The sequence below is a fragment of the Myotis daubentonii genome, chromosome 19 (assembly GCF_963259705.1).
Source record: "Myotis daubentonii chromosome 19, mMyoDau2.1, whole genome shotgun sequence".
Lineage (NCBI taxonomy): Eukaryota > Metazoa > Chordata > Mammalia > Chiroptera > Vespertilionidae > Myotis > Myotis daubentonii.
The window spans coordinates 26,222,099-26,233,369 of NC_081858.1; the positions used below are offsets into that span (position 1 = coordinate 26,222,099).

The 11,271-nt window shown below is 61.2% G+C and overlaps 1 protein-coding gene across 2 annotated transcripts; it reads right to left on the reverse strand.

Annotated features, from left to right (window-relative positions):
• Positions 1-945: 945 nt before the first annotated feature.
• On the reverse strand, positions 946-11,271 carry GAL3ST1 (galactose-3-O-sulfotransferase 1). Of its 2 annotated transcripts, XM_059676304.1 has the most exons (4): positions 11,098-11,270; positions 7,895-7,973; positions 3,200-3,339; positions 946-2,359 (listed from the first exon to the last, which is right to left on the reverse strand). In XM_059676304.1, the coding sequence occupies exons 3-4, from the start codon at positions 3,328-3,330 to the stop codon at positions 1,201-1,203; spliced, it is 1,290 nt and encodes a 429-aa protein (XP_059532287.1). In that variant the 5' UTR covers positions 3,331-3,339; positions 7,895-7,973; positions 11,098-11,270; the 3' UTR covers positions 946-1,200. The 2 variants fall into 2 exon arrangements, with proteins under 2 accessions (XP_059532287.1, XP_059532288.1); XM_059676305.1 differs by lacking the exon at positions 7,895-7,973 and having other exon boundaries at positions 11,098-11,271.

Consider the following 11,271-nt stretch of genomic DNA (forward strand, 5'->3'; position numbering starts at 1 on the left):
ATTTATTTTAAGAATCTTTCTCTTTTATATTTTTATTGATTTCAGAGAGGAAGGGAGAGGGAGAGATAGAAACATCTGATGACAGAGAGTCATTGATTGCCTCCCTCCTGCACGCCCCCTACTGGGGATTGAGCCCACAACCCGGGCATGTGCCCTGGACCGCAATCGAGTCCTGGGCCCTTCAGTCCACAGGGCGACGCTCTAACCACTGAGCAAACCAGCTAGGGCTCCTCATTGATGTCTCTATCTCTCTCCCTCTCCCTTCCTCTCTGAAATCAATAAAAATATATTTTAAAATAACAATAACTTGTGTTCTTAAAAAAAAAAGAAACTGAGTCCAGGTGGAAGGGGAACCCAGGGCCTAGGTAGGGTTGGAGCACCAGCAGGGGGGGCGGGGGCAGCTGGAGTGGGGGGGGTGGTGGGGGGGAGACAGGCAGAGTCGGGGTAAACAGGCACTGGAGATGCGAGGGCCCCAGGGCCCCAGGGAGATGGTTTAGTTCTTGGTTTGAGGTGTGACCTTGGGCAAGTCCCTTCTCAGAATGTCAGTCCCCACATCTGCAAAACGGGAGTTACTGTGCCTGACGCAGGCATTATTGTGAGATGAATGAGATTCTGCTAGAACCTGTGGCCTGGGCCCAGCGCCACCGCTCAATGACCCCCACTGAGCGCTCCCCAGCTCTCTCTCTCTCTCTCTCTCTCTCTCTCTCTCTCTCTCTCTCTCTCACACACACACACACACACACACACGATCTTCCTCATCTTGGTAGCTCATGGGAGTCCTTCAACCACACGGGACTTCAGCATGTAACACACCAAGCCCTTGCCGCCCCCTGGGGCTCCGTCCCACAGACACCGTCACACAGGCGCCCACCATGCTCCCTGGGGTCCCCAGTCCCTACCGGTTACCCCCCGCCGGGCCCCGGCAGTCACCACCACGGACGCTGATTAACAAAACATGAAATGCCTTTACTTGTGAGGTCTCCCCTGTACGGGGAGGCAGGAAGTAGAACAGAACAGGGGATTTAATTTTTTTAAAAAAAAGGAAAAATTAGTCAAATACTGACGCTGCGGGCACAGACCTGGCTGGCGGCATCCCCGCGGCAGCCCCGCCTTCCCCCGGGGACCGAGGTGGCACCAGGAGGGGCTGGGGGGAGGCCGGCCCGTCCCTGCCCGGCAGGAGGGGCCCCGGGCGGGCGGCCGTCACCACTGCAGAAAGTCCCGCACGAACTTCCAGAGCCTGGTGACCCACAGGTTGACGCCGAGGTCCATCAGGTACTGGATCTCGGGCGTGAGCATGCGGCGGCAGAGCTGCGCGTGCCGCTGCCCGATGCTCTTCTTGAGGTTGTAGCCCAGGATGGACTTGGCGCCCAGCGGCTGCCAGGGCTGCATGGCCGCGTCCTGGATGGCGGCGGCGTCGACGGCGCGGCCCCCGTCGATGCAGATGCGCCGCATGCGCTCGTTGGCCCGGCGCAGGGCGGCCACCTCGCGGGCCATGCGCTCGCGCCCGAACGCCTCCACCTTGCGCCAGAAGCTGGCGTTGAAGTGGCGGTAGAGGCGGGCATCCAGCACGTTCCAGGCCGTGGCGCGCCGGTACAGCTCCCCCGACAGGCGGGGCACGGCCGAGGCGCGGCGGGCGTTGAGCCTGAAGTACAGCACGTCCTCCAGCTCCCAGCACAGCAGGTCCTTGAGCAGCACCAGGGACTCGTCGAAGTATTCCTGCAGCAGCACCAGGTGGAAGCGGCGCTCCACCTCCAGGATGTGCTCCTGCACCCGCGGGCTGCTGGGGTCCAGGCCGCTGTCGTAGCCCAGGTCGAAGAAGAGCAGGTTGCGGAGGTAGTGGGCGTTGTAGCCGCGGGGGTCGTAGTAGCGGTCGGGGTCTTGCAGGAACTCGGCCAGCTTGTCCCGGCCCGAGAGCTTCCAGGTGAAGGGCACCACGGAGCCGAAGTAGTGGAAGGAGGACTCGAAGAGGCGGGCGGGGTCCCGCAGCACCGTGATGAAGGTGGCGTCGGGCCGCACCAGGCCCCGCACCTCGTCGTAGTGGAAGCGCATGTGGTTGCAGATGATGTTGAAGCAGGCGCCGGGCCGGTAGTCCTGCACCAGGCTGCGCGCAAAGAAGGCGGGGTAGTCGAAGTCGTTGCGGCCGTTGGGGAAGGCGAACTTGAGCCCGTGCTTCTGGCCGAAGCGGAACAGGATGTTGAGCAGCGTGCTGCTGGCCGTCTTGTGCGTCTTCATGAACACAATGTCGCGGCGCGGCCGGCACCCTGCCGACGAGGACGACGAGGAGGAGGAGCCGTTGGCGGGGCTGGCCGTCTCCGACTCGCCCGGGCCCGGGGAGCAGGACGCGGTGCCCTCCGGGGTCCTGCAGGGCACAGAGGGGTGGGGAGAGCCTCAGGGGTGGCCGGGGCCCCCCGGTGTGGGGACCTCAGGCCCTGGTGTCCAGGCAGCAGGGTTGTTGGGGACGGTGGTGGCGGGGGGAGCCAGGGTGGGGACCGGACGGGACGGGCCTTCCTCCGGGCGGCAGAGCCTCGGCCACTGCTTTGGCCTCTCCAGCCTCACGTTCCTCATGTGTAAAATGGGGGGGAAACACACTCTTTTCGTGGTGTGGGCGTGAGGTCAGAGCGAGACCAGCGTGCTGGGTCCTGTCTCCTTAGTGGCCACTGCATCCTGGTACATTTATCACGAATTGGCATTGGGTTGAACCACGTGAAATTCTGTAGGCCAGAAACGGTCCATTTTTGACCCAAAATGATCAATTATCAGGAATTTCCTCTAGTTCAACTTAATACCACCCAACTCAAGGCAGGGGCTGTGCCAGGCCTTGGCTGAGCAGCCCCGTGGGAAGGTGGGATGGCCTCATGGTTAGGAGCCAGGCTTGGAGGCCAACAGACCCCAGTTTGAATCCAGGCCCTGTGCCAGCCGAGTGCTCATGGACAAATCACACCACCCACCCCGCCCCCCGCCCCCCCGCACCTCTCTCAGCCCCGTTGGAGCCTCAGTTGATAAAAATCCAAGTCCCATACACAGATGGTGTTACCTGATTCCCCTGCTGCATAAGGCAGGCTCTGAAATCATACCCATTTCACAGATGCGAACACTGAGACCCAGGCTCACACAGTGAGTTCTGCCCTCAGCATAGCATGGTTCAGGGTGCCCCCTCAGGCCCCTCCCCTCCCCTCGGTCACCCAGGAGGGCCACTCACGTAGATGGCAGGCCAGCGTGCAGTGGGGGGACTGCGTATGAGTACAGCAGCAGCAGGAAGCTGGTGAAGAGTGCTCCCAGCACCAGGCCCTTGGCCATGGACTCCCAGCGCTTCTTCTGAGGCAGCGGCATCTCAGACACCTGGCGGGGGGGGGGGGGGGGGGAGACACAGCAGGGCAAGTGTCAGGAGGCCGGCCCCAGGGAGCGCCCACCACTGCCCCAGGCCTGGCTGGGTTGAGGAGCAGCCTTGGACATTGGGCCCTGCCTTCACCAGCTCGGCCCTCCAGCAGAATGCGGACAGAGAGACACACATGTGGAGAAACGCGATGACAGGGTTGCACACGGAGACGGCTGGCAACGCCAACGCTGAGAGAAGTTGGAGGGCGGGAGGCGCAAGGAGACGTTTGGACTGCTCGGTTCCATTTATGTTTGTTGTTGTTTTTCGTTAATCCTCGCCTGAGGGCATCCCCCCCCCCCATGATTTTAGAGAGAGTGGAAGAGAGAGGGAAAGACAGAGAGAAACATCGATATGGGAGAAACACATCCATGGGCTGCCTCCTGCACGAGCCCCGACCAGGGCCCAGGCTGGGGACTCAGCCCGCAACTGAGGTACGTGCCCTTGACCGGAATCGAACCCGGGACCCTTTGGTCCACAGGCCGACGCTCTATCCGCTGAGCCAGACCGGCCAGGGAGCAGGGTTCAGTTTTTTTTTTTGTTTTTTTTTTTAAATATATTTTTATTGATTTTTTACAGAGAGGAAGGGAGAGAGACAGAGAGTCAGAAACATCGATGAGAGAGAAACATCGATCAGCTGCCTCCTGCACATCCCCCACCGGGGATGTGCCCGCAACCCAGGTATATGCCCTTGACCGGAATCGAACCTGGGACCCCTCAGTCCGCAGGCCGACGCTCTATCCACCAAGCCAAACCGGTTTCGGCGAGGGTTCAGTTTTAATTTTGAAGCTGAGTTGGGTACGTGGATGTTTACTTTTTACACCCTTTTCGGCTTCATAAAGAAATCGTTTCCGAAGGAGGAAAAAAAGACCCCGTCCCATCGCCCGTCCCCCAGGCCCCTCCTTTCCAAAGCCCAGCCAGGCCCACCGTCTCGGGCGGCACCCTCCCCAGCTGCCCAGCGAGGGGCCCAGGCACAAAACTTTCCGCTCCCGTCCTGGCGCCTGGCATGGGGCCCTCGGTCCCTGAGGCCACAAGAGGTCACGCCTGCTGCCCGGTAACTACACGCATTGGCACGTCAGCACGGTCCCTGGGGCAGAGGCCAAGTAACCCGCCTGGAAAAGAACCCCACGTACTTCCCCTGGAAAAGTTACACACGAGGGACCCACCGGGGATCGAACCCACAACCTAGGCGTGTGCCCGGACTCGGTTTCAAACCCGCAGCCTCTCGGTGTCTGAGAATACACTCCAACCCCCTGGACCTCCCGGCCAGGCCTGCAACGGCTGCTCTTTCTTTCTTTCTTTCTTTCTTTTTTTTTAAATCCTCACCCAAGGATATTTTTTTGTTTGATTTTTAGAGAGAATGGAAGGGAGAGGGAGACAGAGAGAGGGAGAGAGAAACACCGATGTGAGAGAGACACATCGATTGGCTGCCTCCCGCATGCCCTCAACCAGGGCCGGGAGCCTGCAACCGAGGTCCGCGCCCCTGACCAGAATCGAACCCGGGACCCTTCAGTCCGCAGGCTGACGCTCTATCCACTGAGCCAAGCCGGCCAGGGCAATGGCTGCATTTTATGGCCTTTTTAATCAGAAAAAGGCAATAAAATAGATTTAAATACTAGATGAGAAGGCTTGTGTGTGTGTGGGGGGGGGGTACCGGCTAAGAGGGTCCGGTCATGGAAGGAGAGGCGTGGCCTCAGGCCCTGGAACCCCCCGTCCTGGGGTCCAGTCGCAGGAGCCCCTGGCCGCGGGCTGTACCTCCTGAACAAGGAGCGGCCGCTGCACCCCCCCCCCCAAACACAGACCTGCACCAGGCCTCCAGCGCCCCCTGGGGCCTCCACTCCCTGGGGTCCTGGGCCAGGCCAGCGCCTCAGACTCCGGCCCAAACCCCGAGCGGGACCTGGGGCCTCGGCTCCCCTGACTTCTGAGTGAGGACGGCTCAGGAGTCCTGCCCTCGGAAAACCCCCAGCCCCGTCCCCACCGGCAGCCCCACTCACCAGGGCACCTTCTGGAAGGAACTCAGGGAGGCTGAGGAGAAGGTCGGAGCAGAAGGCCAGGCAGCAGGGGGCAGACCGGCTCCGGAGCCGTCAATCAGGCTCCGTCTGGCCCCGCCCAGGTGTTCCCAGCCCCCTCACTCACTCACTCACTCACTCACTCATTCAGTCATTCATTCACTCTCCCACTGGGGCTCCCTCCAACCCAGCGGGAGGGGGGCCCTGGGCCGTCCCCACCTTCTGGGCTCAGCGGCTTCTCCAGATCATCTCACTGACTCCACTCGGCCACCCTGGGAGGCAGACCCCACTGTCACCTGCGCTCTGCAGATGGGGAAACTGAGGCTCCCAGAGGCGAGGTGACTGGCCCAGGGTCACTGGACAGGCAAGGCAGGGTTCGGGGCTGGAATTCACACCCAGGTCTGCCAGCCTCCGGCGCACAGCTCCCAGCTGTGTGGTGCGGCCCAGGCCCAGGCCCCAGCCCCTGGGAAGAAGGGTGTGTGCAGACGCAAGTGCCATCCGGAAGGCTCAGCAGCACAGCAGGGTCTGGCCTCTGTGGGCTGGGCCGGGGCAGCCAGGGCAAAGGGTGGGGAAGCAGGGAGGGCCCTGGTGGCTGGTCTCTCCGGTCTCAGCAGCCGGAGGCACCCAAGACGGGAGGCTCCCTTCCGGCCTGGCCGCTGTGAACTTGGGCACAGCACACAGCCTCTCCAAGCCTCAGTCTCCCGTGCACAGTGGGCACAACAGCAAGGTCAGGGCAGACAGCACCCTAGTGATCCCAGGCAGAGCCCCTGGGTAGCCTGAGGCCCGGCGACGGCGCACTAGCAGGCAGGAGCCGGGCTGGGGGGGGTAGGGGGTGTGGGGAGAGGAATAATTATGAGGCTGTGAGATTTCAATGGGAGAAGGCATGTACACAGGCAGAAATCAATACATATTAATTATTATTATCACGATTGACCTGGGCCCAGGTGTGTGGGAGGAGGGATCCCCTCCGTGCCCAGCCCCAGGCAAACCTGATGGTGATTCAGCCCCGAGCGCTCCGAGCCTGGCACCCGGTGAATGTTTGACAAATGGACACTCACGACTCTCAGGGCAGAACGTGGCCAGGGTGGACAACACCTGCGCCAGCACTTGGGGGCCAGGGGCCTGGGTTTGAGTCCCGGCTCTGCTGCTTCCTTGCTGGATGCCCGAGGCAAGTCTGTGCCCCTCTCTGGGCCTTAAATCCCCTCCACAATGATGATGCCAACCCTCCCCCCATCCCAGGGTGGTGTGCAAACCCTCTGCACCCCCCCAAAGCTGACCATCGCACCTCCGTGCGGGGTAGCGGGAGACACACTTGCTGCGGGCCGGGGGCACAGAGGTGTGAGTTGAGGCTGGAGGAGCAGCTGGAGTCACCAGGGAAAGACTGAGGAAGGAGAAGGACCTGCAATTGTGGGAGCAGGACGGGGAAGATGCCCCCTCGGAGATCAAGATCAAGGGTCTCCAGAGCCATCGGCTGCAGAACGTTCTGAGGAACCACGTTCCCCACAAAAGTGGGGGGGGTGAGTGTCCTGGGGCTGTTTCCTGTGGCTGGAGACACTCTCACGGGGACGCTGGGAGAGACGTTAAGAGTAAAGCAACAGCCCGGCCAGGTGTAGCTCAGTGGCTGAGCATCGACCCAGGAACCAAGAGGTCACCGTTCGATTCCCCGTTGGGGCATATACCTGGCTTGTGGGCTCAATCCGCAGTGTGGGGTGTGCGGGAGGCAGCCAATCGATGATTCTCTCTCCCATCGTTGATGTTTCTCTCTCCCTCTCCCTTCTTCTCTGAAATCAATAAAAATGTATTGAAAAGAGAAAAGAGCAGAGCAAGAGGACTCTCCCTCCAGTGCTCAGAGTGCATAACGGACAGCAGCTATTACAGCCTCAAGTGCCCATCCTCAGACCCAGGGGTGGCACAGAGCAGACACGCGCTGAGCATGGGCTGCCACCACGGTCATTATCATCATTCTATTACCCTCCCGGGATCCCAGTCACGGTCCCTTCGAGGTATATGCCGACTTGCCCACCCACGATGGAGGATTGCAGGCAACCGACAGCCCCGGGTCCTAGTCCACGAGATACTGAGGACAACCTCAGGGTGGCCCGAGGCTCAGAGAGGGCAGGGCCACCCTCAAGGTCACACAGCACAGCAGCAGCAGAGACGGGTCTAGAACCGGATCCCCTTCGTCCCCTGCCTACGGCGGTGACAGTCCCAGGGACGCGGGGCAGACGGTGCTGCTTTCCTAGCCCATCCCATCTGTTCCTGCCCTTGTGGGTGACCCCGGCCACGCTGCCCTCCATCTGTGCCAGTGGCTGGCTCCAGGCCAGGCCCAGCAATCCTCCAGCTTGGCTGGACGAGCACCTTTCACGGAACGAAGGAGAAACAGGACTCATCCCCCACCGCGTGCGCACAGGGAGCCCAGGCCAGGGTGGCAAGCCTCCCGGCCCAGAGCATCGCCACCGGGCAGCTCTTGGCCCCGGGACCTCAGGGCGGGGACAGGGGCAGACACACTTACCTCGGGCCTTGACGGGCTGGCTACCCCTTTGCTCTCCCTGCCTGAGCCACATCCGACTCCCAGGCTGCCTCTGCGGTCACTGGGAAATAGGAACGCTCCAATGACACCCAGTAATAAGCCGCCTGGCTCCCTCCCGCTCCGGGCTGTGAATATTCATGAGTTCCCTCCCTGGGGACAGCAGGTGGTAGGTCGCTGTACCCTGCCGGTGCACCCTCTGCCCCTTGGGTGGCCCCCCACCCTCCCTGGACCTCAGCGGCTGGGCAGCTCCTTCATCCAAGGGCTCAGCAAGGTCCCTGGTGTCCTTGGGCCAAGGACACAAGTAGCCGCAGAGCCCTGCAGAGAGCCCGGGGCAGGCTCAAAGGCCACGGGGAGGCTGATTGCTCCTTGTATCGCATCTCATTTAACACGGTCCTGTGCCTCCAACACCCCCATGACCCCACTCCCTGGGGGAAGGAACTAAGGCTCAGAGAGGGGAATTCACCTGCCCAAGGTCACACAGTCAGCAGAGGGCAGACAGCCAGACAGAGTCCAAACTCGGACTTGCCAAACACCAGGGCTCAAAGAGACGCGACCAGAGAAACATTTGTCTGAAATCTGGGGGAGCCCGGAGGGTGAGCAGGTCATCCCACAAGGCCTTCTGGAGGGGAGCACCTGACCGAGGCTGGGAGGATGGGTCTGATGAGATTTCACTAGCTCCGAGTCCTCCATCAAAAAGGTACAGTCCAGAATCCCGCCTCCACCCCTGTGTGAGGGATGGTGGCCCAGGTCCGCCAGGGGTTGGGGCCAATCCAGATGCTACTGGTTTTTCCCAAGGTCTAGACAGGACGGGGGAATGCCCCGAGGAGATCAGGATCAAGGGCCTCCCAAGCCATCGGCTGCAGAACGTGCTGACGAACCACTGCTCCCCGCGAATGGCTCCCTGACTAATGGGCCTGGGTGCTGAGTGCTCAGCGTGCCCGCAGGAACAGGGCCCTGGCAGGGAAAGTGGTAGGGTGAGTGCCCAGGGCTGATTCCTGTGGCTGGAGAGACTCTCACAGGGCAGCTGGAGGAGACGAAATAGAGCAATAGCCCGGCCGGCGAGGCTCAGGGTTTGAGCGTCGACCTATGAACCAGGAGGTCACGGTTCCATTCCCGGTCAGGCCACAGGCCCGGGTTGTGGGCTCGATCCCCAGTGGGGGCGTGCGGGAGCCAATCAATGGTTCTCTCTCATCATTGATGTTTCTATTTCTCTCACTCTCTCCCTTCCTCTCTCAAATCAATAAAAATATTTGTTTAAAGAAAGAGCCTGGCCGAAACCGGTTTGGCTCGGTGGATAGAGCGTCGGCCTGCGGACTGAGGGGTCCCAGGTTCGATTCCAGTCAAGGGCATGTACCTGGGTTGCGGGCACATCCCCAGTGGGAGATGTGCAGGAGGCAGCTGATCAATGCTTCTCTTTCATCGATGTTTCTAGCTCTCTATCTCTCTCCCTTCCTCTCTGTAGAAAATCAATAAAATATATTAAAAAAAAAAAAAAAAAAAGAGCCTGGCCAAACCGGTTTGGCTCAGTGGATAGAGCGTCAGCCTGTGGACTGAAGGGTCCCGGGTTCGATTCCGGTCAAGGGCATGTGCCTTGGTTGTGGGCACATCCCCAGTGGGGGGTGTGCAGGAGGCAGCTGGTCAATGCTTCTCGCTCATCGATGTTTCTGACTCTCTATCCTCCCTTCCTCTCTGTAAAAAATCAATAAAATATATTAAAAAGAAAAAAAAAAAAAGAGCCTGCACTGCCATGCCTGGAATTCCAACATTTGGGCCTCCTTCTCCCAGTTAATGGCCTCTCCCACCGGGTGGCACACTCAGTCCCTTAGACCCCAGACAGAGGGAGGGACCACAGGGGACACACTCATCCCTCGCTGGGTGGCACAAGGGCTTCAGACCCAAGCTCTCAACCATCAGACCTGACCCATCGGACGAGGGGATGCACGGGAAGCAGGCAAGCTGCTCTGTCCGCAGGGCATTTCCTTCAGGCAGGGATCTGCTCGAGGTGGCAGCTGGGAACAGGGCTCTCTTGTCTCTGCTCCCCGCGTAGCAGCCTGCTCAGGCCCGAGTGTCAGGCAGAGCTGGGAGCCAGGGGGTGAGGCAAGGGGGCGGGGGTTGGGGGCAGTCCAGACAGCTTCAAGAGGCACAGACCCCAGAGGGGCCCCACTTTGCAGCCACCTTTGAACTGTGTGACTTCGGGCAAGTCTCGGGACCTCCCTGAGCCTCAGTTTCCCCTCGGGATCACGGGGATAGTGGCCACGTCTCCTTCGCAGGGCAAGGCACAGGGCAGCTGATCGGGGCTGCTCTGGCCCAGGCCCGCTCACAGCCTGACCCTCTCTGGGCCTCGGGCTACTCCCTTCGTAAAGGAAGAGGCTGGATTCTCCCAACTGGACTGTCCTTCTGAGGATTTCCATGGCCCCTGTCACCTCGGCAACCCAGGCGATCGGGTGTCAGGCCTGTCACCCTCTCTCCCTCCCTCCCTCTCTCCCTCCCTCCCTCTCTCCCACCCTCTCACCGGTGTGAGTTATGGCTGCCAGATGTGCACCCATCACCTCTCCGGTTCGAGGCAGGTGGGGCGAGGGTTCCCACTGGGAAGGGACCACGGTCTCGCTCCGAGCTGTTACCACAGCTGGCTTGGCACCAAGCTGGTCCCCCTTCCTGAGCGCTGGTCCGGGAAACAGGGGAACTGTTGGGTTTCCCCGGGGACCCCTCCTGGAGACCAGCGTTAGTCCCATCCCCACAAGCCTCTCCTTGGCGGCCCTGCCTCTCTGTGGCACAGGTCAGGGCCTTCTCCAAGCAGAGGGGATCCCTCCCTTATCCAGGTCCCCAGCCCCTGCTCGGACAAACCCCCTTCTGGGGGAAGGCTGGGGGGCAGAGGGGAGATTCCTGCCTCTCCTCCGAGCACAGGCTGCTGGGCCAAAGATTAATCATTAATGGACTTCCAGCTCCAGCCCAGCTCCAGCCCCACCCATCCCCTGTGGACTGAACGGGGAAACCCTGGAAACGGGGGACCCTGGGAAGACACCAAGGACAGGGTGAGCACCCACCTGCGCCCTCCCCGGCCCCAGCCCAGCCACCGGCCCGAAGCTGTAGTTCAGCGCGCTCCTAAAACACTCGGGTCTGAGAGTCCGGTCTGACTTGCAATTTGGAGGTTGGGGCGATGAGGCAGGGTGCACCCCAGTACGTACCTGTCCCCTCCTGGGGCGTGGGCTTGATGGCTCGGCCCGGGCCGCGCCGCCCGGGCGCTTACTAGGCGGCGGGGCGTACCCACCGGAGCCCCCTGCTCCGCCAGGCCTGGGCCATGCTCCCGCCCCGCCCCCCGACGCCGCCGCGCCCGCCGGATCGCGTTCGCTCGGCCAGGT

Excerpts from the sequence above, each read along its gene's own strand:
- GAL3ST1 (XM_059676305.1), bottom strand. The coding sequence starts at position 3,330 with ATGCCGCTGCCTCAGAAGAAGCGCTGGGAGTCCATGGCCAAGGGCCTG. Across the intron at positions 2,360-3,199 it reads CACGCTGGCCTGCCATCTAC|GACCCCGGAGGGCACCGCGT; the intron begins GTGAGTGGCCCT and ends TGTGCCCTGCAG.